The following is a 24,841-nucleotide window of genomic DNA, read 5'->3' on the forward strand; positions in this document are numbered from 1 at the left end:
TACACTATCATAGCTACCACTATTACTTATTTAAATAGCCTACTACCATAGTCTATCATAATGGCTAATGCTACGGTACTATAGTCGCCGTCTAGAGGCCTGATATAGTAGACGTTGGAATTATCGGATTTAAAATGGGCGCAAATGGGGGTAGACACGATTACGAATTTCAAGCACAGCGGGAAAGAGGACATGTTGAACGAGAATCCGAGTAGGGCCTAAGGAACGCCTATACAAGTAAGGAAACATAGGAAATCACCGATGCTCAGCCCCAGATTGACAGCAAATCAATGCCGTGACACGCTCAGCCCAAGTCTACTGTTGAGTTCGCAAGCTTGTGTCAAGACTCGGATCGAGCGTCTTGCCTAAATCGTCCTTTGTGATCCAAGCTTTTGCGTGGTTCTGGTGCTCTGCTTTTCCCGTATGGTACCGTGGACGCGTGCCAGTCAGATGGGAATGTTGCTTTGCGGCAGTGATAGTTGATCCTTCATTTCGTGTTTGACGCCTCGTTCCATTCTTCTGTGCTCCCGTTCAAGACAATAGCGGCATAGGCTCAAACCCAGCTCCTTCTTTTCCGGTGTGGCGATATAGAATAAAGCGCAGCGGTCCATTCTGTCTGCCTGCGCGGCCAGTCACGATCGAGCAAAACTGTCGCTACGCTGACAAGGAAACCCACCTCGAAAGGCATGGATTGTACTGTATTCAGGCGCTCGCAAAGGGGCGGGTCTGGCCACACCGTTGATTTACTATGAACCCTGAGGGTGAGAAATGGGGCCTACTGAAATAAACAACCGCACAACTTCGGCAGCGGTCCCCCTTTTAGGCTGTGTCTTGCCTTTCGAGTTTCAGCGATCGTAAATTTTGCGGACCAAAAGCCGTCTTGTTTGGGTGCTAAAAGACGAGGTGTACCTACTATATTGCACTAGTCCAGAATTCTGTCTACTTCTACATCAGTCCAGAAGGCTCAGCGTCATCTATGTCTGGACACGCTGGCCTCCCAATCATTGGGCAGTTGTAAGCCATCCTTTTATCTGCCTTGTCTCCTAACTGAATCTAATACCGATCCTTTAGATCTAGATTAATACCCCATAGCACACATAGAACCCTACAGTCGCCGCAATCTACCTCTTAAGGTTTTTTTCAACGAATTGTTCCAAAACCAGCCTGGATCACTGATTTCCCATGCATAGCGTCTAAAGGAACTTTGAGGCAAGTAGACACGCATGGTTATGATCACGTCGCCTATTGTCTGCAGGTAAGGTACAACAGCGCGTTGTTGATGGCACTCTACTATGCCGTCAGAATGGACGGGTTTCCATTGGAGAAGACATGCAGTGACAGCGCTAACAGCTATACTACATTGGCAAAACCGCTATGCCAAAACCCAACACCTGCAGAGCAGGTTACATGTCACGGGGCCTTAACCAGCTTTCCTCAACCCATCCCAGCTCCATTTGCTGATTCTCGTCGAAGAAAAGATACATCCAGCGTTTCAGTCCTTCGCTGTAATACATATCTTTGATCAGGCCGAACATGCATGGGGGGCAATCGTAGGGAGGGGTGAGCTGGACACAGTCGATGAGGTCGAAGACAGGGCCGGGGCGGGGCGGAGAATACGATGCTGTTAGTGTCACAGTATCATTCTGATCTTTGTTATGTAGAGGATGTTCCTCTGGTGCATTTAGGGGCCTGCGGGGATGGCCTGTGCAGTAGGATTCGGGGAGTCTTGCAGGCGGCTTCTCTGTTTCCTTCTGCATGTGTGCCTTCATGGAGAACATGACGGAAGTCGGTAAAATGGGACGATTCAATGATAAAGGTTCTCTGGGTGTTATGTTGGTGTTTCTTCCTAATGATAGTAGCTGAGCTATGAGAGAGAAAGGAAGTTTCCTACTTATACCTCGTCCTGACTCATAGCAGTTGAAACAGACGACTTTCGGGTTTTCAGACAGTAAACCCGCCCAATTGGCGCATCTGTGACACGCAGGTGTATGATATTGGTCGCCTTGCCTTCCGGAACGATAAAGCAGGATCGGGTGTGAAAGCAGAAAAAATGTTCCCACCAAGCAAGGAAGACAATGCCGACCGTGGTGGTGCTAGCTTCGGAGCAAAGCCATGCCTCTGTTGAATGAGACGAGGTGGTAAGGTCTGCCGCAATTGTTCATTCGGAACCGTGAATGTGGTAGAGCCGCCTGGTGTTCCAGGTATGGTGCGGAGGCTCTCGGACGATTTCAGTCATGCAAATCTTCTGACACCCCCCGAGCATCGTAATATCCGTTCGCTCTCACCCAACGATCTCACCTCGTACCCGCTGAGCGCGAGAAACCCGCAGCAAATCGTCGCGGTTGCTTTCCGGGTCCTGGTTCAACTTCGCCGGTCTTTTAGAAGGCGGTCAAAGGCGCGCCACACTCTGGGATGAGAATCCGTCTTGGCAGTCATGGTGGCCATAAGTACCCTCACAACACCAGCCCTGCTTCCCCAACAAAACTGTCAGCCTGGTATCCATATTTTCCAGATCTCAAAGCATTCTCAAACGTCATGACCGAACCACTCAACATGGACACCAACCCCATCACCCGCCGATACGGCCCAGAGCCCCAAAAGCCCAAGAATAGCGGTACACTCCTTAACCAGACACGCGCCAGATTGGTAAATCCCCATGCCAGGTCTTGCGTATGACTGACAAATGAGTTCGCCGACACAGGAAAGGGCCCAATCCCTCTTTCATGTCGGGTCTTCGGTCTGGGAAATATGGGTGGGCGGCAGACAGGAGAGACGCGTTGTTAGTGACTGCACGTGGGATGAGGGCCAGGGGTATGTGGTCATGGAGGAGTCTGCGATGAAGGATCTTGGCTGGCTTGAGGAGTATTCGTTGACTTCGGATGGGCCATGAGTGGATGTCTGAGGATATTAGGGATCGGGGAGTTGTTACTGGGTATGGACGGTCGGGCCTGTGCTTTCTAGCTGGCGTTTCCGTTGTGCTTGGTCTGCTTGTTAAGGGTATGCACCATAATCCGTGGTGTACTGTTGCTATTTGTCCTTAACGTACTTAGTAGACTCAATACAACGGTCCACCCCCTAGCAATTCCAAAGGCCTCTCATCCACCGGAAGCGATGTTAATCACTCAGCGAATTATTACCAATTTCTCAGTTCTCCGGGGTATAATCGGCCCAAGCAGCCTCCATGCCGCCCTCTTCCACCCCTCACTACTATATTCTGAACCCCGTGCTGGTGACTGTCAGCCGCCAGATCCCACTCCTCGCAAAGCCCACAGCAGAAGATGAGCCAGTACGCGTTCTTCAGCCATTTCTTCGCCCTCTCCTCCCTTTCCGTCTTTTTTTTCGGCTTTGCGCCATGCTCGGTGTGCCCTTCCCGGCCTTTTATATTGCGATTTGCAGTTCTATCTCGGTCCTCGAATCTTACCACTCGCGGCGGCTGATCATCCGTAAGCACGCCCGTCATCGTCCTTTGCCCCTGTCCAGATCCTGTTGTGGGCATTCCATAGACACCGTGTACCTGCCTCTGTGGTGGCAAATGCCCACTTCGAATCGGCGTAAATTTTCCCCTCACGAGCACCCCATCTTCCCCTCTCATCACGACGCCTTTCGGTAAGCCGACCGTCTGCTTTAGCCATTCTCTTTCAGCTGCGGTAGGGCTACGGAATTTGTCGCGAAAGCGTGCTGGTGGAGGTGGCAGGCGATAGTTGGAAGCTTCGGGCTTGTTGAAGGAGGGCAGACCAGGAGGCGTGGGGCTGCGGGTTGGTGGTGGGTGAGGCGGTTGGATTGGTGTGAGCACGGGAGAGGATGGACGAGAGCGCTGTTGGAATGTGGGGTTTGGAGATGGTGGGAGGTCGGATGTGGAGAAGGACTTGCGCTTGAGGCCGGAGGCGCGCGCGCGGAGGGTGGCTGCTGAAGAGTGCGCTACTATAGATAGCGGGCGTAAAGTGGCAAGAGAGGATTGCTCAGTGATAGGATAGAGGACGTGCGGCGTATGCATGAGCTTTTCAGGGGAGGCTGTCTCCGTGCTGCGGAGGAATGAGGCGGGGACTGGAGAGCCAGATGCATCCAAAGTGATGTTAAGCCATGCTGGCGATTCATCATGGTTGGACCTCATTGTGAGATGGTTTATAATCCCCAAGCCAGCATTGTCCCAATCATTTCTCGCGCTGCTGTCTAGGTGCTCCTGGCTGGTGGCGAAGGGCGCTTCGTAGATGGAGTTGTGAGGGGATGGATAGCTTTCTGATGAGTCGAGGTATGCCCCGAGAGCCTGTGTGGCTGACTTACGACGAAGAATTGGTCCTGTTTTGGCTGTGCCTGAGGGTGGAGATGGTGTTGGGGTTCGAGCCTCATTGGTGGTGGACTCCAATGGCGCACGAGCATCTGATGCGGCACCCATGCTTGCCTGAGTGCAGGCGCTGAATATAGCGTTGATTTTCGGCACTGTAGCAATGATGATGCTTGATGAGATATCTGTCGACGCTTGTAGGATAAGGATAGCGATCGGAAGCAGAGAAAGTGAGATTCGACATTGGTACTTTTGCGGATCAGGAAGCGGCGACTGAACCGGCACCAGGTCAGTTGACATCAACCATCTCTGTATGCATAAGCGTGTAACAAATTCGTATGGTTCCATGATTTATGAGACTTCGATGAGAGGTATGAGAAAGAACCGATTTTTCTGGTACAATCTTGTCAAGTCATTTACAGGGTCACGCTATTTCGCACATTTCTGCAGATAGTACCCCAACACCCTAGTAATCACGCTGAACTTCAATGCTTATCCAATGCTATGCTATGCGTTGAGCGTACAGGTCCAATGTGCCATAAGTCCAAGATGATAGACCAATCTGTCCGAAGAGTTTGTTCGACGCACGCCGGGATCTTTATGGAGGAAGTGGCATGACAGAAGGGCAATCGCACATGGCATGTTTCCTCCCAAAATCGAAGAACTGAATTTGGTGGTAAGAATCGTTCTGGTATCTGGCTTTGTGAGAAGTTGGTCGTCCACCAGTGCATTCATCGCTGCGAGATTCCCACCTCGAAGAGCGTGTGTGCATGCATTCTTGATGCGGCAGAGTATATACTGCTCATTGAGCCGTCATACTTCGACTTAATGATGATTTTCCGGGCGCCTTCAGTGTTCGAAGCTGGGCTTCGAGTTTCCGGCGTTCGTCTTGCTCGACCTATTCAGTAGTCAGCAGTGCTCAGGGCCCATACCTGGAATGCACTTACTCTTAGAACTCTCAGGCTCTCCGCTCTTGTTTCTTTCATCATCTTCTTGAACTCATTCTTCAATATTGCAGTGCTCGTATTGCTTGAACCCTGAGACTCCCGGCTGCCAGGCTTCCCCGGAACGTTAACCCCAAGCGATTCAACCTTTCCGTCACTTATTTGGGTTTCAAGCACTTCAATGCGGTCTCGCAAATTGTCGATGGTATTCTCCAAATGCTCGCGTTCTTTTTCATACTCAATGCTGGATTTGGTCATGACCTCGTACTCGCCAATCGTTTCCGAGAGTTCTTTTTGCAAAGCTTGCACCCGCTGGTTAAGCTCAGCGTTGCCCGCCTCGCGCTGAGTCTTCAGCCCAGCAAGCTCTTCCAACAAGGTCCCATTGCGCTCATTGAGATCCTCTATCTCCTTTTGCATAACTGGATGAGACGCGACCTCGGCTGCACGCTGGGCACGAGTACCATACGCCCCATCAAGCTCTGCTCTGGCAACGGTAAGTTCGGTCTGTAAGCGAACCATTTCCCCCTCGGATTTATCTAATTCGGTACGCGCTTTCCCGGCTTCTGTGTATTTTTCTTGTAACTTCGCCTCCAGGCCGCTTGTCTTAGCAACGTGCTCTTCCTGCTCGGTTGTCACAGTCCGTAACTGGACTTCGAGATTTGAGATATTGTCGTGCTTGTCCTGTAGCTCAGCCAAAAGCTGGTCCTTGTCTTCCTTGCGTGCTGCCAACTGAGCGCTGAGAATATTGCTTCCTTCTATACTTTCTCTGACGGTAGACTCAAGGTCATTCCTCGCTTTCTTGAGCTCTGCAGTTACTTCTGCTAATCGTGCATCTTTTTCGGAATCAGATCTGCTGTTCACTTCCTTCTGCTGTTGGATTTGACGACCCAAGATTTCCTTTTGCTCATGCAAGCCTTTCACTCGTGTGTGTAGCGATTGAACATTCGCGGAGAACGCCTGTAACGAGAAGCTATCCTCTTCTGAAAATATGTTTTGCCAAAGGTCCTGTAAAGCAGTCTCATACTGACGGACTTTTTCCTCGTGAACAAGCCGAGTAGATGTGGAGGTCTGGCTATCATCTTTGAGGCGCTCCACACCCTGCTCCAATGCATCAAGGCCATTCCCAAGGAAAGCTATTTGTTCTTCCGGACCACGACCGGAGACATCAGGAGGTTGAGGATACTGTGCATCAGGATCAAGGTTACTTCGAAGTATAAGACCACGAAGTTGTGTGTTGAGATCCTCAAGCCTCTCTTCAGCAGCGTAGGCTGACTGCTTATAGCCTTGTAGCGTATCGACTTGACTTCTTTGCATGCTGTCGAGGCCCTTTTCCAAATACTCCACCTGCCCTTGTAGCGCGACCTCGTGGTCGTGTTGCAATTTGGATTCTCTGTGTGGTGCAGGAGGTGCAGGTAGCATTTGTCGACCAGCGCTCGCTTGCGCGATAGAATCCCTCAGACGTCGGTTGAGGTCCCAGAGCTTTCGCTCTGTCTCAAGGATTGACTCAGTCTGTTCGGCAAAAGCTGAGGCAATCTTCCCGTTCGTCTGAGTATCACCGGATTCTAAAAACGAGTCTAACGTCTGGTAGAAGCTGAGATCGTCGAACTCATTTCCGAAACTGAGCATGGGTAGGCTTTCAGAGCTTTCAGGGTAGCCGTTCATGTGGTCTGACTGTTCACGAGAGGCGTCATTTTCCAAATAACCCTTGTGTGTGATCTGCAAGACTCCAGCTGTATGTTCTAGCAACCTTTTCTGTAGCTCTTGCGCTCGTCTCTCAAGCCTCAGCAGTTCCTGCGCCAAATCCTCACACTTCTTGTTGCTGGCGACCAACTCATTGTCTGTCTTACTCAACAGATCACTAGCGCTGCCTTTGCTTATCACACTCCTTCGTTGCCGTTTTGATCCGCCGTCCATTACGCTTTCGCGACTGTTTGGGGTATAAAGTCGATTGAGCGAGGTTGCCGCATCACGAAGCTTGTTCTCAATGGCTAATTTGCGCTTGGTTACATCAATGCGAGTCGATAGTATGGATATTTCCTTCTTCAGCTCGTCCACCTCCTCGAAAGACAAGAGCCCATATTGTGAACTGTCCCCAATGGCTGTCTCCATCAATAAGTGCATTGACACCGGATCGCTTGTGTCCAATAGCTCAGAGGTACGCGCTAGTGAGCCATTCGTCTGCAGGGAGGATCAGTCTACTATATATGCCAACGTATCTTCCGCGCTACCTACATGTTGAAACCGCTGCCGGTCTCCTCGGTCTTCGTCCGTGCTTTCCAGCGAGCCTTTGTAGCCTTCAAGCACTGCCTTCGAGGAGGGATGTAGACTGGTGCCATACCGGGAGTCGTAATTCGAGGCAGAGGATGAGCTCCGTACTGCATGGCCGTTCATCGTAAGGGTGCTGGCTTGCGCAACGTCCTCCAACAATGGTGTCCCAAAAGTGCCGGAGGAAGAGAAAGGTTATACTACGTGCATGATTGCAGTTTTCCCTTACAGCAAAACGCGACAGCGTGGTTTCTCCGATACTGGACGATGCAATGATATATTGAATACTCAAGTGCTTTGAAATGCACTTCTTCAATTGTACTGGGCCACTGTGAAACCTCAAAGGCCAACGGATCGACGGCTAAGGTAGCGCGGCTTTTGGCGCTAAGGATCCCTTCCCCGCTGACCTGGTGGGCCTCTAGTCACCCACCATGCCACCCTCCACCCTCCACCCTCTTCATCTTCCAATTGGAGTATGGATCGCTGCAGTGGAGATCAGGTGTGAGATGACTCCTAGGAGTACACCATTATTGTACGGTCCCTATGCTCTGCAGTTGCATCATCGACGAGTGGATCTTCACATTGACCAGGAGCACAATCCAACGTTCTATGCCAGCAATTACTCCGTGCTTCAGTTGTAATGACGCCGTTTGGAGACCGTCAAATTCATTGAGGTCGCGCGCAAGCCAACTGAAGCTTGCTGTGAAACCTCGCCGCGCCTTCGTGTTATGAAACAGGCCTTGCCGCAAGTTCGCCGCGCAAAACCCCCAAGGCTGAGCGAGCCTCTCCCTCAAGCTCTATTCGTGGATAATATAAAGGCGCTCCACAGGATTCAATTCCCTCCCTGCAGCCGTGTTCTATTCTCACTCTCAAAACTTTATAGATGTTCTCCACGTTAAAAATCATGGGAATGTTCAATAATTGGTTTCTCCTGAAGGACAACCGCTGCTGCTGTCTTTCGCAATCGTGAGTTCGGTCTCAAATCGTGACTATCTCGTATAGAACGTCGAATATATCAAGCATGTTGTCAATCGTACTAGCCATCATTCTTCCCACCACTTTCGCGTCTGCAGCGACACCTACGAACGAGACCGCGGATTGTGATTTCACTAATGGTACTCTCAATGTCTACCAGCAACCCAATGCTTCGAGTTCCTACAGCATACCCGCGGTAGTCTCAATCGGGTCTACAGTCGTGAATAGTACGACCAAAACCTGGCAGATAATCAACACCATCGGAAACGTATTGGACTCATCGAACGTCGTCGATGCGCGAGCCCAACAGTTGTCACAATACATATTCTTGGATACATCAAGCACCATCAATGGATCTTCTTCTTCATCTCCGCTCCCATTCGCTGGCTGCTCGTTCACCTTTGGGCTGCCTTCAAGCTACATTGGGAAAACTTCTAGTGATGGGACTTGCGGCGAGATCTTCGGCCAGTCATGCCTCAACGAAATCATGCAGATCGCTCAAGACACCACAGCTACCATTCCGCCTGCTGTCGGATTAACGACTTTGATAGATGCGTGTGACACTGTAAGCGAAACCATTAACAATTACATTGCAACGTCTTCGAAGGCCTGTAGCAAACATGGGCCTTCTATCGAGGTGGGGCAGGGTAAATGATATCCACGCCCATGCATTCCTACAAATATATAGCTGATTCCGACCTAGGTATAAACTTCTCCTACGCCAATAACGAAAACTGCACTAATCCTCCTCCTACCTTGCCTATTCAACTTTTTGAGCAATACGAGCCGTTTCACCAAGGAAATTATACGACATATGACGAGTGGACAAAGACCACCACGCCTATACTTTTGGCTCTGTTTTCCAATGACACGACCCTGAACGGTGCCGGTGGCAGTTATTCACAGGCTTATCTGACCTGTACAAGTCCAATGAACGTTACTGCGGGTAGTCATGATCCGACGAGTGCGGCAGATCATTCTGCGGTGGCGGATGTGAATAGCGTTGTGGGCTTTGCCCTTGCGATTATTGCTTTGGTATTCCTTATGCTATGATGATGATAATGGATATTGACGTCTGCTTCGCGCTTTTAGCAATGGGAGGGTTGCGTGCATTGTTCATCATACCACTGTTATTTATGGCCACTGCATATTTCTCGGTCTGGGCGTTAGACGATTTGGCCGCGCCGTCTGTAATTTACTCCACACGCAATACTATGTGTCTAGCAGTCTCGCTACGATATCTTGAAAGAGCATCAATAATCCGAATGGATAGTTCTTGTCGGCCATCGCCTTAATATGAGATACATTCTATGCTGCGTAGACGGTCGAGGTACACGTTGCACGCTGAAAAATGCCGAGGGCTGAAGTATAGCTGTACAAGTCCGCCAAGTTTCGTTGCCTTGACCAGAAGATGTTGTTCGCTGGCACCATGAATTGACCTCGTGCTACATCCCATTCACCGCGACCACCTGCCATTACTTCAATTGCCGGAAGAGCTTTGGTGCGGCGCACTGGGTCGCGCAGTGTTGGAGGTGGAAGACTAGACATAGTTAACGTTTCATTAGCATTCGTCCCGGTATGAGCCATGTATCGCCATTAAACTCACATTCCTCCACGCAGTCTTCCTTGGGGCCCTTGTGGTTTGGGTTCTCGTGCTGCTTGGTAACGCGCTCGGCGCACGCCTCGTAATGGTGCTTTGCGGGAGCGCATTGAGCAGACCTGGCGCACTCTGTAGACGCAAGGTTGTTAGCTCTGTGTTTTTTTCTCGGTTCGGGGGCTCTCTGCGAGGAGCCAAATGGATGCAAAGCAATGGCCAGGAGTTCCGAACGGGGCCGGAGCTCAAGCTTGTCACTTTTGCTTAAATCCCACTTTGGACGCCGTAGCCCAAGAATAGACTGTAGGGCAATGTATTGTATATAGAGAAAGCCATTGACTTACGCTCCTCAAGCTTAGGCTTTGGATCCTCAGGCTCCTCCTCCTCCTCCTCTTCTTCCTCCTCATCATCTCCACCCTCGTCATCGCCCCCCTCCTCCTCTCCGCCTTCCTCTTCTCCCTCTTCTTTATCACCATCATCGCTCTTCTCCTCTCCCTTGTCGTCACCTCCTTCGTCGTCCTCTTTCTCCTCTTCGGGGGGCGCCTCAGCGTGCAGCTCCGTGAAGCCCATCGAGTTGTAGAAATCGGAGAAAATATCGGAGAAACCCATAGCGGCGGCAGGTAAGGATTATGATGCTGCCGCAGCTGGTGAGAGGGTCGTCAATGTTCAATGGATGGAGTCGGAGGCTTCTGGTCTAGGGCAAGGATGGGAAGCGAGGTTCTTCGGGCCTCAAGCATTTTGATGAGGTAAAGCTTGGCGGCACGTGATTGGCTGGATTTTCTAGGCACGGAGACGACGTGCCAAATTCCGAATCTCAAAGGCTCTCCATTACACTTCACAACTTGAAGTGCGGTGAAAAGTCTGTATGTGTGAGTTTAGCTCTTCAGATTACGTCCAACAGTGCATACAAAATCTGAGAACAAGCCTTGGGCTACCCACTTGCATACAACATGGCTAATTACATCTCAGCAAATCCACTCTGGTGCCTTCTTTGGCTCGTCTTCGCTGGACCTTGCAAAGCAATATACGAGAAAGCTAGGGAATTGCTTGGAGCTCGGCCTAGTAGTCTTCAAATGGAGGCTTCCCACACTGTAGCCATCTTGCATCCTGGAACAAGAAACACTGGCCTCAGATTTCACTCATCTAGCACGGCGGTGTCTGCAGTACGGAGAATTGGTCTTTGACTGCTCTAGCAGGTCACATGAGTGACCGTCTTCGATAGTATTCATGCATTCATCTCCTGAGAATAACAATTCTGGCAATGCCTTTTCAATTAGAAAAGGAGTAGCTTCTTGCTTTGCTCATCAATTATCAAGTAGCCCCACAATTAGAAGCAGCTCTATTCTAATACACATGATCTCAAAATCAGTGTCATGTGGCAACGTGTAGAGACAAAGCGATGATTCCTCCTTGAACATGCATAGGAAAGGAGGCACCTAGAACATTCAGGGTCTCACCAAAACACTGATCAGAGCAAACCAAAGACACTCAAAGCTATGCTTTAAAACTCAGTGTGCCCTGCCTCTCACACTTTCAGAGCTTCAAGTGAGATTCGAAGGAACGCGCTAGCCGCGCGCTACGCCTCCGCGTTGAGTGGAGCCTCCTTTTTCTTCAACACCATCACCGAGAGCTATTTTTGCTGCCGTAGCTTGAGTCAAATCTTTTTTTGATGCTAGCTTGTTGATGCTCATCTTTTCACCCTAACTTTACATTAAAAATGGCACCTGTGAACCAGCCCACATTCAGCAAGGACGAGAAAGTCTTGTGCTTTCACCATGAGCTCTTATACGAAGCCAAAGTGCTCGACTCGAAACACACGGAAGAAAAGGATAAGAAGAGTCCGATGCAATATCGGGTTCACTACAAGGGATGGAAGAACACGTAAGTGCGATTTAAATTTACATCCTATTGTCAAAGTTGAGGTTTGCCCTATTGTCATTCACTCATTCACTTCACCCCTCTGTTCAACTATGCTGAAACACCAACCTCCCCTTTCTTGATACATCAGCTGTTCAGCGTCTGCCTTTTTCTCTCTTTCTTTAGCATACACACTGTCATATTAAAACTCCCGCCGTTTTGAAACACCACATTTTCTCATACCTCCTCGCTGATCGAGGCTTCCCTTCGCTGCAATTATTGTTGTATCTACGCCTTCTCCACTGTACCACATTAATCTACCTCGCATTGTTACCATCGTATCTATTTACAGCAATTTTGCGCAGGATCGCATTTTCATCAGTACATCATACTAATACACACGCACTCCGCCAGCTGGGACGACTGGGTGCCAGAAGACCGCCTCCGCAAACTCAACGACGAAAACAAAGGCCTAGCCACACATCTCAGAAACGAGTTCATGGCTCTACAGAGGCCCGCGAAGCCAAGCATTTCTGCTGCGACCAAGAAGAAGAATGCCGGCTCTGATCTCAGCTCTACTCGTGGGAGCGAAGAGCGTCATGCTTCCCTTCCTGCAACTGGCCGGGGTCAGAAGCGCGGGCGCGACAACGACATTGAGAAGGCGAGTGAACCTCTTTCATTAGACCAACGACGCTCTTCTTCACGCGAGCGACGCGAGCGGCGCAAGCCAAGCAAAGCGGAATCGCCGCCACACCAACCCCCAAAAAGAACAAGAGGCAAAGCCAAGGCGGATTCACCAGCAATCATTCCCAAGACAAGAGGCAAACGTCAGGCTACGATCCCAGCATCAGAGATAGAAACGCCGACTTCCCCACATCCTCCACCGGACAAACCGGCTAAACGCAAGGCTGCATCCCCATCTGAGTCGCCGCATGAGCCTTACGTTCTCTCGGAAGGATCCTCATTTTACGAGCGCTTTTCGCTCGATGACTCCAAAGTGAAGACTTCAAAGCCACCAACTGCGCCACAGAAGCCGACTGCCAAAAATGATTCGGACGATCCTCTGTTGAGCTCTGCTCGATATTCGCTACAGGATCTGGATCCAGGAGACGCAATTGAGAGGAATCAAGGATCAGAAGCCGGTCAGAATAGCCGGAAAGAACGAGCAGAAGCCCGTCATGCTCGCGAAGCAGGCGAGATTCGTCCCGGTGGTGCCCTGCTCGCTTTGTACAAAGACCAGCCTCGTGGTACGAAGATCACAGTTGCTGGAATCCCACTGGACGAGACACCCGCGGACCTTGCCTCATTTGTGAAGAAGAAGCGTCAGCGTGTGAAGACTATAGACAATAAGATCAAATTTACTGACAAACCTACCCTACAACAGGAGGAGACATTCAACTTGCGCCCAGCCATCCACATCAATGTCCCAGACCATCTCAAATCCATCCTCGTCGACGACTGGGAGAACGTTACGAAGAACCTTTCTCTGGTGCCGTTGCCATCTAAGCCTTCTGCCAACGAAATTTTAACAAGCTACTTCGATGAGGAGAAAAACAAGCGTCACCTCGGATCTCCCGAAGCTGATCTGCTGGAAGAGGTCGTTGCAGGGTTAAAGGAGTACTTTGAAAAGTGCGTTGGTCGCATCTTGCTCTACCGTTTCGAGCGCCAGCAATACCTCGAAGTCTACAATGCGGTGCAGGGGGGTACTGGAGAGTATGAGGGAAAGGGTATGGGTGATATCTATGGTGCTGAGCATTTGTGCCGTCTGTTTGGTAAGTCGCTTCCCCCTCCCATTACGACATCAACTACCTATACCTTTACACCAAGCATGCCTCACCCACTCCCAACGCAAGGCTGACGATTCATCTCAGTTTCCCTTCCCGAACTCATCGCCCAAACAAACATGGACCAACAATCCGTCAACCGTCTCCGCGAAGAACTCCACAAGCTGACCCAATGGCTCGGCAAAAATTCCACTCGCTTCTTCAAAGCTCCGTACGAAACCGCCAGCCAGGATTACATCGAGAAGGTCCGTGGTGTTTGAGGAGAGTTGGGTTCAAGGTTTGGATAGAGGAGACTCGATCAATGAATGCATGGACAGAGAATGATAACCGAATCTATCACATGGTGCTTTATCTCGAGCGAAAAGTCCGTTGAGCGACAGAGGTCAGCATCTCGAGCGTCTCACATTCGCCTGTCATACGCCTGCAAATCATTCGAGGAGCATACGGGCTAGGTGCATTCAAGAAGGGTTTCTCCACAATTCCATTACGTTCTGCGAACCATCAACAAACAAGCACATGCATGAAGGACTATTCCACATGGAAGGGAGATCCTGAGGTAGCAGAGGTCTAGCATAGAATAGCATGCAATAAGACATTTCAGCCCATCTGGTAATTTTGCCTTGAATGCGTTGATACATGTTCTTTGGTTGCTTTTGGCCAACGCGTGAACGCCAACAGTAGTATTTGAGGTTGAAGCGGTAGGAAGGCTCCAAAAAATGAGAAGCTCACATCAAGCAGGATGGTTTTAATAGGTTATCGATTGAGCTGACTCGCCTGACATTCGTAACGATCATCCTCTTTAAAGATAACGCACAAAATTGCCGTTCACATATGAAAACAACGTATCAGATTGGAACCTTTTGTGACAGCTTGCCTGTATACATATGTACATAACTAAATTTACCCTAATGTACCTCTGCTCCACCATTCTCCTTCTGCTCATACCTTCTCTGTGACCAATTGACGCACTCACTCCCCCTTCAACTTCTCCTGCACGACCCCAAATGCCATATTTAACATATCCATCTCCTCCTTCATATGCGTCCCCTTTAACCCCGTCGCCACACTCGCGCTAGGATTCCTCCCCGCATACATCACATGTTTCCGATCATGATGTTCCGTCTCATTCAACAGCGTCTCAAGCCTTGGCTGCGTAAAACTCCACGCTCCCGCATTCAACGGTTCTTCCTGCGCCCACACGATCGTCTTCGCGTTGGGATACATATCTAGATTCTCACGGAGCTGCGCCCAGGGGAAGGGGTTGAGTTGCTCGATACGGGTGATGGCTGTGGAGTTTAGTTTGTGCTCGGCGCGGTGTTTGTGGAGGGCGACGTAGACTTGGCCGGAGCAGAGGATTACGCGGTCGATTTGGTCATGCGGGAGGATGGAATTGTCGTTATGAGCGGGGTCGGGGATGATCCACTGGAAGTGCGACTCGCCGGTGAAGTCTTCAATGGGGGAGCGTGCGAGAGGGTGGCGGAGGAGGGATTTGGAGAAGAAGAGGATCAGAGCTGGCGAAGCGTTGTCAGTTCGCTGGCTAGAGGTGGAAATTTAGGATATACATACGTTTTCTGAATTGTCGGTTCATCTGCCTTCTGAGGATGTGGAAGAGATTTGACGGTGTAGTCATGTAGGCGATTTGCATGTTGCAGTCCTGATGTTGGCGGTCAAGCTTGGCTTCTGAGGGGAAAATCCTCGGGTCTTCGTTGCAAAGCTGCAGATACCGTTCCATTCTGCCAGAAGAATGCTCTGGGCCTTGCCCATCATAACCGTGAGGGAGGGACATGACGAGACCAGAACGCTGCATCCATTTCACTTCCCCTGAGGCGATGAACTGGTCGATAATGCATTGACAATTGTTGGCGAAGTCACCAAACTGAGCCTCCCACACGACAAGAGCGTTGGGCGAGGAAAGTGAGTACCCGTATTCGAAACCAAGGACGCCAAATTCACTCAAGGAAGAATTGGTAATTCTGAAGGTACCCTGTTTCTCACTGATGTGCTGCAGTGGGGTGTAGGTCTCCTCGCTCTCCTGGTCATGGAGCACTGCATGACGCTGGGAGAAAGTACCGCGCTCTACATCTTGGCCCGATACTCTGACGTGATGCCCCTCGTCACAAAGTGTACCAAATGCGAGTGCTTCTGCCGTAGACCAGTCAATGGCTTTGCCTTCGTCGACAGCCTTCTTCCTGCCTGCGAGGATACGCTTCAGATTCCGATGGACGTTGAAGCCTTCCGGTGCAGTGCTAATCTTTTCTCCTATATGCTTCAGTTCCTCTACTGGAACACCGGTTGGCAAATGTGGCAGGATCTCCGTTGCAAGCTCCTTAGGAGATTTGAATCCGTTCCAGGCGGACGTAAGCCATTCCTTTGAAGTTGGCTGATAGTCTCTGCTAGATTCGAAGCTAGTGGTCAACATCGTCCAGACCCACTTCTTGTGCTCCTCAATGTCATCCTTTGTGAAAGACTTTTCCTTCAGAAGCTTCTCTTCGTACTTCTGTACAGCTGGCTTCTGCTCATTGATCCTCTGATACATCAGTGGCTGGGTGAAAGACGGTTGATCTGTCTCGTTATGGCCTTGTTTTCTGTAGCATACGATATCCACAACGACATCCTTCTTGAACTCAGCTCGCCAATCTGCGGCCATCTGACACACAAAATTGACAGCTTCGACATCATCACCATTGACGTGGAAGACGGGAGCGTCAAATGCCTTTGCAATGTCCGAGCAATAAGGGGTAGACCTGGCAAATCGAGGATCTGTGGTGAAGCCAATCTGATTGTTGATGATCATATGGATTGTTCCTCCAGTTGAATATGCAGGCAAGGCATGAAAGCCCATAGTCTCGTACACAACACCTTGACCAGCAAAAGCAGCGTCGCCATGTAAGAGAACACCCATCGCCGAAAGAAAATACTTTTCATCGTTGTTGTAGTGTTGGATGGCTCGGGTTTTGCCTAGAACTACAGGATCTTCGGCTTCAAGATGCGACGGATTTGCTACAAGCGATAGTTGCACACGCTTGCCAGAAGGAGTGGGACGTTCAAAGTTCATGCCGAGATGGTACTTGACATCCCCAGAGCCTTCGTCGGAAGGTTCAGCACTGCCACCAAACTCGCTGAAGATTGACTCATTCGGCTTTCGGACCACGTTACTCAGAACGTTGAGTCTGCCACGGTGAGGCATGCCGATAACGATATCCTTGACACCGTAGTCAACACTACGGTCGATCAAAGCCTTCATTCCAGGGACAAGCGTTTCACCACCTTCCAGTCCGAACCGTTTGTCATTTGGGTATTTAGTTGCCAGGAAGTTCTCAAAGCTCGAGCTCCATATCAAACGATCCAATATCCTACGCTTATCGTCGACCGAGTATTTGTATGGCGAAGGGATTTCCGTACGACTTCGGATCCAGTCGCACTGGTCCCTGTCTGGGATATGGATGAATTCCACGCCATATGCACCACAGTATAATCTCTCGCATGTGCTAATGATATCTCTTAATGTCATCTTCTCCCTGCCATCAATCTTGAACCTAGGGAGAATGCCACGGCCCAGTGCGAATTCCGTATCGAGGTCCTTCTCGGTAAATTGATAGTGATCGAGCTTCAACTCTTTTGGATCACGGTATCCGAAAGCTTCAGCTTCCCCGCGTATCCCTAACGGGTCGGTCTTTGCCTTGTGGTGTCCACGCGCTTGGTAAGCGCGCACCAAGAGTTGTACTTTGAGATGGTTGGTCACGTCTGGGCCTTCACTTGCCGAGAGCCCAGCACCGGGCATCGCTTGTGGGACGCCACCCGCAGGAGTCGGCACTATGGTCGGTGGAGGTTGAAAAGCCTGCGACATGGGCATGTTTCCGTCTTCCATATTTCGAAAATAAACTTGCCAGGAGAAGTGGACACTTGACGGTTCCTTTTTCCATTGCATATACATCTCGTCTATATAGTTCGCGGTGTTGCCTTGCAGAAAAGAGTCATTAGGATCCTATAAACTCATTTCTCAGCTTCATCTTTTCCCATGTCGTTTCCAGCGGCAAGACTACTTACCACGCCTTTGTTGGTCTCTTCTGCGGCCACAGCATAATGCCGGCTTTGCAAGCGCTGTGACAACATAAGAAGCCTCGACGGGCGTACTGAAGGGACGGAGGAGGCTCTCAAAGTAGCAATGGAGCATGTTGACCGTCTGAGAGGGCAGATACCTCTTGAGAGGCAGCTGCCCGATTTGTGGAGGGAGGAACGGAGCATCATGGAATGGTGAATGTCTATAGACAACGTACTCCATGGACCTTGGGTGGGCAGAGCACACTCAAGCAAAGCTGCTGTATGTAAGGAAAAGAAATAGCTCAAACAAGGTCAGATGTTGTTGCCGCTAACGGCGCCGGCGACGCTTCCGCTTTGTCCGCCAAGCTAAGCCTTGTCGGATGCAGTTGCCCTCATTAAGAGCATTGACTCCCTCAACGTGTGTCATTCTGCATAAAAATATTCTCGTTGACCATGATGTAGAGGTCCAACATGGCACCATCCAGAGGCTCTGCCGCCTACAAGAAGAAGGATGGCACCCTCGCTGTCTCCAAGGACGGTCAGTCGGTGTCATGGACGCCGGTGGCACCTCCACGATCAGAACCCGCCTTGACACTGCCCGTCTCGAATATCACTAGTGAGTATGAGTCATATAGCCCCAGCCGAGCTGCCAGGAACAAATACGATCACTCTTCCACGTTGAAGTTAAAGCGGATGACTCTAAGCTTTTCCAGTTATGCTAAACGTAACTTGAAGCTGACATGGCACATAGACCTTCAACAGACGCCGGCAACCAACTCAAAAGTGATGCTTAAGATCTTTGCTCAAGCTTCAGGTACATCTACTTCAGAAACCCATACCTTCACGTTCACGTCGCCCACGACCGCGAGGGCCGAGGCGGATACCATCAGAGATGCCCTCAGCAAGACGATCCAGATCATCAAATCTGGAGGAGCCCCACCGGCTGCGTCAGGAGGAGCTGGGGGTTCCTCTGCAGCCATGGCTATCGCAAGTGCCGTGTCTTCAAACCCCAGAGCAGGCGCAGACTCGCGTGCCTGGTATGATGACGAAAAGCTAAAGAAAGACGTGGAGTTACAACAGTCGATACTGAAATCCAATCCATCACTTTCCAAGACTTTCATGGAATCCTTGCGAACGAAGCCTGAGTCCATATCAAGTTCCCAATTTACGGCCCAGTTCTGGTCTACCAGAGTACATCTTCTACGAGCGCATGCTATCGAAAAGAATCAGACTAGAGGCGCCTACAATGTCTTGTCGAGTATCAAGCCCATGACCGTGGACAATGCAACCAGGCTTAGCATAAGCAAAGAGCAAATACAATTGATATTCAATCAACATTCTCTCGTCAAACGTGTCTATGATGAAAACGTTCCAAAGCTCAGCGAAGAAGCTTTCTGGTCTCGCTTCTTCCAGAGTAGACTCTTCAAGAAGCTCAAGGGCGAGAGGATAACGGAAGCCGATCCTACGGACAATGTACTCGACAAGTACCTACAGTACGATGATGATGCGGAGAGAGCCAAGCAGCTTATGGCGTCCCATGTTCCGCATATCATTGACGTGGAGGGCAATGAACAGAATCACAGCCAGCGCAAGGGAAATCAACCGGATCTCACGATGCGCCCAAGTTCCTACGACAGAGTACCAATCATCCGAACTTTGAATTCTTTGAGTGAAAAGATACTATCTCATGTAGCGCCTAACGACATCGACCCTTCCTTGCCCATAGGCGTTGATGAAGAAACATTCAACGAGCTCGCCCTACGGGATTTACAAGGCGATGCTGCCGAGAACCGTGTGATTCTCAACATCAAAGACCAAAGCCGCTTCTTCAATTCTGACAAAGGAAGCGGTGTCTCGGCAGATGCGCTGCTCTATGCCAAGCAGGACCCAGTCAAAGTCCTTCGGTCAATACTATCGGACCTGGCGCGCGTCAGCTCTAATACCAACCTCGACACCGCTATTGGTGTAGATGACGACAGTGATAGCGATTATGACGATGAGTCTAACCTGAAAAAGGGCCACGTAGGTAGCAAAGCTAGTCTTTCAGGGGCCACGGCCCAAATGCTCTCCGCCGTCGCCCAACAGCGGGCCCAGAGTGATGACCTTTCCGCTTCCTCGTCCGGTTTCTCCACGGTGCAATCGTCGTCAACCTCTGGCCTTTCAGCAGCCATTTTCGACCGCCTCTCCCTCACCCATGCAACCACCACCGAGTTTCTCCAGCACTTCTGGTCCGCTTTCCTTTCCGGCGACCCTAATAGGGCTGATGAAATCGGCAAGCTGTTCGAGACATTGAACAGAGCCATGGATCGCATCAAAGCGGTCGCTACGGACGCTGAAGCGGAGCGCCAAAAGGAAATCGAGAAGTTGAAGAAGCAGGTACAGGATCTTTTTGAGCGGACGGGCAAGAGGCGGAGGATGGATTATGAGAGCACTCCAGGGGGTGCAAAGGCAGTCGATCAACTGTTGGCGCCCACGGTGAAGGCGATCGAGGTTGCTACGAAGCAGTACAAGAAGGCTTTGGCGCAGCAGAGTGAAGAAAATGGTTAGACTTAACGGTCAGCCAGCGGAGAAGTGTTTGTACAATTTGAGGTAAAGATGCATAGCGATGGTGTTCTCATCCATGGTAGCCAGAAGCTGGTGGAGTCCCAGAATACAAAAAAGTCAGACTAATGGAACGACATAATTGAAAGAGCGTTTCGTAATAAGATGCATCCCATGGTCGCGCATTCGCCGAAACCGTACACACGCATACAAACCTGCAAATAGTCTTGATGGAGAAGGAGAAATCGTGGGGAGGATGACACAGGAACGAGACAACGGAAGGGATGAAAACCTAAGAGAAAGCGAGGAAACTGACCTCGGTCCACCCTCATCGAGCCATCCAACCCGAATCTTCTTATCCTCAACAGCCGCATCATCATCATGTTGTATCCACAAATTTCCAGCCAGACAGACAAAGAGTCTCACATCTGACTACCGGCCGCCCTACACGATGGGCCTCACTTACAGCGTGTCCTATTGGATCCAATCCTTCACCCTGTGCAATTCCAACCCTCTTCTTTTGTTAGAAGTCTCTCTTTCACTCCAAGTTACGCCGCTTTGTCCCTTGACGTCCACGATAACATTGTTGTATCGATTGATAAATATGGTGTACATCCGGTGGCTGATAAAATCATCAAGGAAAGGGCTTGAGGATCATTTTTGAAAATATTCGAATTCGTTGGCGAGGACGTCTTTGTTGAGACTTGTGTTGAGAGTTCTGATAGCTTGGGTTGTTATGGCTGAGGGTTGAGGAATATTATGGCGTTGTGCGAGCAGCGGGAAAGGCGGAACAGAACCAGGAGGCGATTAGACGTTGTATGCTAATCTTGGTGTATACTGTGATGTGAGCAGAGGGAATCGTAGGATGCGATTTGGCTCGTGGAAGTCTCGTTCTCTGTGTATTTGATTGAATGTCCTCTATATATAACTAAATTGCTCGTAAACAATTACTGTTTCGCATGAACCTAAGTGGCCTTTTTCACACGTTGGTGAATATGGGGAAAAGTCCGGGCCCATAGCAAAGATATTACTATATCGATTGATACGTTTGATAAGTATTCGGCTGCTCTAATGAGGCAGACTTTGGCACAAGGGAACGGAGAATCCGAAGGGGATTAAAGGAGGTAAGTTGTATTTAGGTTCCTCGAGCGGGAGTTCGTGGTCGTGTCACTATTTGTTCGTACGCAACCTTATTCCGGAGAATCTCTTTGATGGCTAATCTATTAGCTAGATCAGGCATACGCGGCGACAGGTCATAGGTAAAGTCATATTTTGGATGCCGAACATATCATACTTAAATGAATTCAGATGACATAGGCGAATTGCTGACTTGTCGAAGCATCCGTAAGTAAATCCGGTTTTCTGCAGAAAATAGTGACTCACTCCTAACTGACTGGTAGGTGGCCTCACTATCTACGTTCTCTCATACAACGCTAAAGACTGGAGCAACAGGTTGACCATTGCGGACGGCAGCGAACCAGCAGATGAGTATTACGGAACCTTGGACGCCTATCTATCGCTGTCAAAGGCTCAGGACGCAGCAATTGATTGGGCGCTCGAGCAATTTCGGGATCGTCTTGAAAGATACGATCCACCTCTCGCAACCAAAGAGGACAGAGATGCGGCGTCTGAGGACTGGCGGAAATTGGAGTCCGAGCAGGGCGATGTTTGGTCGTACACAATCAGCAAGGATGATGTGACATTGATCGTGAGGGCTGAGAGATATGTTGCATATGGTTCTCATATTCCTAGATTTGATGATGACGGAGGGAGGAGAACATTAGCAAGATGAAGGGAATAATAATTGGAGGGCAATCGGGTGTCGAGGAGAAGGCTGTGCAGCAGACGGTAGGGTGTGGATACCAAGCGAACGTTAGAGAGAAACAGAGATGGTACTTTTCACATTAGGTTCATCTAACGTTCAAGTAGTCTTCTCAAAGAAGGGGCTCCAATCAGCTTGCGGTACCTTTCACAGTAAGTCAAGATTCGAGGATAATGATAACCAATGATTTGGTCATTGGTCTTGCGCTAGAATCCGCAAGTCTCTATCACTTGCAGGAGACTATTCTAGATGCTGCACGATTGCCTGCATGATGGCATTATGAAAGGGAGAGAAAGGGAAAAGGAAGAAGGATAAGGGACACAGGCGGTCTCAATTGGCTCAATTAACATCAACACTAAGCAAGCCCTAATTCTCCTAGGCTGTCTCGGTAAAGTCGGGAGCCTCGGGAGGCGGCGTCCTGGAATTAAAATCTGCAGCTCGAGCCTTGAGCTCCACCATTACTCGTACCTTAGCTCACCAAACAAAAACCTTGCTCAACCGAACCCGAATTTGTACGAGTGAGGCCAGCTGTCATTACATATTCCCCAGACTGCAATTGAATACTTCAACAGCAACCCAGTGATAAGGTATAGCCAGCGAAGCACACCTTGACCTCTTATTCAATCTTTTATCCACCTGTTCTCTTTGTCTCTCGTTCATTGCTTACTGCACGAAAAGCCCACTTACGAGCAAGTCCACCCCACTATCCGCCTATTCATTCGCTCGTAGTCCTAGCAATTCTTCCGTCATGAAGGGTATACCCCCTCTATGCTTTCCGCTCATCAATGCAGCTAAGCTGACTTTTTCATAGCACTCATTCTTGTTGGAGGCTATGGCACCCGTCTACGACCTTTGGTACGGCAACCTTTGCCCAGCGAGCACGATGCAAAAGCGCCATGATGAAAGAGCTACATGTCTCTGACTACTGCCAGACCCTCACTTTGCCCAAGCCATTGGTTGAGTTCGCCAATCGTCCCATGATCCTCCATCAGATCGAGAGCTTGGCAGCTGCTGGTGTGACCGACATCGTCTTGGCCGTCAACTACCGACCCGATATTATGGCTAAAGCCTTGAAGAAAGTATGTACCCTCACATAAATCAAGACATTCTGGGAGATCTAAGCGATGTTGCTAACAGCCTACAGTATGAAGAAGAATACAACGTGAACATCGAATTCTCCATTGAGACCGAGCCTCTTGGAACGGCGGGCCCTCTCAAGTTGGCTGAGAAGACCCTTGGCAAAGACGACTCGCCATTCTTCGTCCTGAATTCAGACGTCATCTGTGACTACCCCCTCGAGGAGCTTGCCGCATTCCACAAATCGCATGGTGAGGAAGGCACAATCGTGGTCACGAAAGTCGAGGAACCGTCAAAATACGGTGTAGTCGTACACAAGCCAGATCACCCATCGAGAATTGATCGTTTCGTCGAGAAGCCGGTTGAGTTCGTTGGCAACCGAATCAATGCTGGTCTATACATCCTCAACCCTAGCGTTCTAAAGCGCATCGAGCTTCGTCCCACATCCATTGAGCAAGAGACGTTCCCAGCTATTGTCAAGGACGGCCAATTACACTCTTTCGACCTTGAAGGTTACTGGATGGACGTCGGGCAGCCGAAAGACTTCCTCAGCGGCACCTGTCTCTACCTCTCTTCTTTGACTAAAAAAGGCTCAAAGAAAATTGAGGCATCCTCAAAGCCATATGTATACGGAGGCAACGTGATGGTTGATCCCTCGGCGAAGATTGGCAAGAATTGCAGAATCGGTCCAAATGTCACTATTGGGCCAAATGTTGTCATTGGCGATGGCGTGCGGATACAGCGGTCTGTGCTCTTGGATGGTAGCAGGGTCAAAGATCATGCATGGGTCAAATCTACCATTGTTGGTTGGAGAAGCACGATTGGCAAGTGGGCTAGACTCGAGAACGTGTCAGTGCTCGGAGAAGACGTTACAATTGGGGATGAGATCTACGTCAATGGAGGATCGATCTTGCCGCACAAGTCGATCAAGCAAAATGTTGATGGTATTTTCATGTATCCTTTCCAAAGCTTACGATCAACGCTGACCCGTCATAGTCCCTGCGATCATCATGTAGAGAATGAACTCGGTCTACTTCATTTCGACATGTGCATTAATATTCTCTCTGAAACCTTGATCATCTTCACTCACCTCGTCAGATGATACTTCGATCTCTCTTGCATTGCGTGGGCGCAGAAATTATATGAGCCCTTTTTTCAATAGAAAGATGAGAAAAGCAGAGCAGACGCGTTGCCCATGCGAGATCTCTCCTACGGCACAATAGATAGAGCTTCAATGAATTCAAACCCCCAATGTCTTGTCCTCAAAGGGCTAACTGCATTGTGATCTCGAATCCCTTTCTGTCGACCAGCACCAGTGATAGTGACCCATCATGAATTCAAGCCCAGGGCTCTAGTCATCTCAGCCTCTGATACTGTACGTAAGATACCTGCGGCGACCTCACCCCGGGTCCATTCCATCACATAACTATCAGACAAAGTCCATAACACTATCGTCCACCAACATCTGCTCGATCATGATTAAAATCCCCAGAAAGGAGAAGCCACAACTCCTGACGCTCTCCCCCGCTCTTTAATGCACGACTCGTAAGCCTCTGCACCGGCTACGCCCAACCACCTCCATCCCGCCATTTCCCCATCTCTACCGCGTCTCGACCACCGCAATCGCACTCCGGCGCCGGATCATCATTGGACCCGTTC

General features: G+C 49.9%; 10 protein-coding genes across 10 annotated transcripts; 6 read left to right on the forward strand and 4 right to left on the reverse strand.

The window, feature by feature from the left end:
- Positions 1–2,553: 2,553 nt before the first annotated feature.
- HO133_002312 (uncharacterized protein) lies at positions 2,554–2,890 on the forward strand (the record flags this gene model as incomplete). The annotated part of the gene is made up of 2 exons (XM_037293238.1): positions 2,554–2,646; positions 2,702–2,890. The coding sequence occupies 2 exons, from the start codon at positions 2,554–2,556 to the stop codon at positions 2,888–2,890; spliced, it is 282 nt and encodes a 93-aa protein (XP_037150891.1).
- Positions 2,891–3,133: 243 nt separating this feature from the next.
- On the reverse strand, positions 3,134–4,393 carry HO133_002313 (uncharacterized protein; the record flags this gene model as incomplete). The annotated part of the gene is made up of 1 exon (XM_037293239.1): positions 3,134–4,393. One exon carries the CDS (start codon positions 4,391–4,393, stop codon positions 3,134–3,136), a length of 1,260 nt encoding a protein of 419 aa, XP_037150892.1.
- A 691-nt stretch (positions 4,394–5,084) lies between these two features.
- HO133_002314 (uncharacterized protein) lies at positions 5,085–7,617 on the reverse strand (the record flags this gene model as incomplete). Its single annotated transcript, XM_037293240.1, has 3 exons — positions 5,085–5,180; positions 5,230–7,404; positions 7,459–7,617. 3 exons carry the CDS (start codon positions 7,615–7,617, stop codon positions 5,085–5,087), a joined length of 2,430 nt encoding a protein of 809 aa, XP_037150893.1.
- An 895-nt stretch (positions 7,618–8,512) lies between these two features.
- On the forward strand, positions 8,513–9,519 carry HO133_002315 (uncharacterized protein; the record flags this gene model as incomplete). Its single annotated transcript, XM_037293241.1, has 2 exons — positions 8,513–9,113; positions 9,170–9,519. The coding sequence occupies 2 exons, from the start codon at positions 8,513–8,515 to the stop codon at positions 9,517–9,519; spliced, it is 951 nt and encodes a 316-aa protein (XP_037150894.1).
- Positions 9,520–9,941: 422 nt separating this feature from the next.
- Positions 9,942–10,669, reverse strand: HO133_002316 (uncharacterized protein; the record flags this gene model as incomplete). Its single annotated transcript, XM_037293242.1, has 3 exons — positions 9,942–10,006; positions 10,073–10,195; positions 10,405–10,669. The coding sequence occupies 3 exons, from the start codon at positions 10,667–10,669 to the stop codon at positions 9,942–9,944; spliced, it is 453 nt and encodes a 150-aa protein (XP_037150895.1).
- A 1,108-nt stretch (positions 10,670–11,777) lies between these two features.
- Positions 11,778–13,961, forward strand: HO133_002317 (uncharacterized protein; the record flags this gene model as incomplete). The annotated part of the gene is made up of 3 exons (XM_037293243.1): positions 11,778–11,941; positions 12,332–13,689; positions 13,789–13,961. The coding sequence occupies 3 exons, from the start codon at positions 11,778–11,780 to the stop codon at positions 13,959–13,961; spliced, it is 1,695 nt and encodes a 564-aa protein (XP_037150896.1).
- A 709-nt stretch (positions 13,962–14,670) lies between these two features.
- HO133_002318 (uncharacterized protein) lies at positions 14,671–17,946 on the reverse strand (the record flags this gene model as incomplete). The annotated part of the gene is made up of 3 exons (XM_037293244.1): positions 14,671–15,212; positions 15,268–17,686; positions 17,749–17,946. The coding sequence occupies 3 exons, from the start codon at positions 17,944–17,946 to the stop codon at positions 14,671–14,673; spliced, it is 3,159 nt and encodes a 1,052-aa protein (XP_037150897.1).
- Positions 17,947–18,213: 267 nt separating this feature from the next.
- HO133_002319 (uncharacterized protein) lies at positions 18,214–20,289 on the forward strand (the record flags this gene model as incomplete). Its single annotated transcript, XM_037293245.1, has 2 exons — positions 18,214–18,358; positions 18,494–20,289. 2 exons carry the CDS (start codon positions 18,214–18,216, stop codon positions 20,287–20,289), a joined length of 1,941 nt encoding a protein of 646 aa, XP_037150898.1.
- A 1,292-nt stretch (positions 20,290–21,581) lies between these two features.
- On the forward strand, positions 21,582–22,075 carry HO133_002320 (uncharacterized protein; the record flags this gene model as incomplete). Its single annotated transcript, XM_037293246.1, has 2 exons — positions 21,582–21,627; positions 21,684–22,075. The coding sequence occupies 2 exons, from the start codon at positions 21,582–21,584 to the stop codon at positions 22,073–22,075; spliced, it is 438 nt and encodes a 145-aa protein (XP_037150899.1).
- A 929-nt stretch (positions 22,076–23,004) lies between these two features.
- Positions 23,005–24,198, forward strand: HO133_002321 (uncharacterized protein; the record flags this gene model as incomplete). The annotated part of the gene is made up of 3 exons (XM_037293247.1): positions 23,005–23,184; positions 23,250–24,126; positions 24,179–24,198. The coding sequence occupies 3 exons, from the start codon at positions 23,005–23,007 to the stop codon at positions 24,196–24,198; spliced, it is 1,077 nt and encodes a 358-aa protein (XP_037150900.1).
- Positions 24,199–24,841: the final 643 nt, after the last annotated feature.

This window comes from Letharia lupina (genome assembly GCF_014066315.1).
Source record: "Letharia lupina isolate WasteWater1 chromosome Unknown contig_14, whole genome shotgun sequence".
Lineage (NCBI taxonomy): Eukaryota > Fungi > Ascomycota > Lecanoromycetes > Lecanorales > Parmeliaceae > Letharia > Letharia lupina.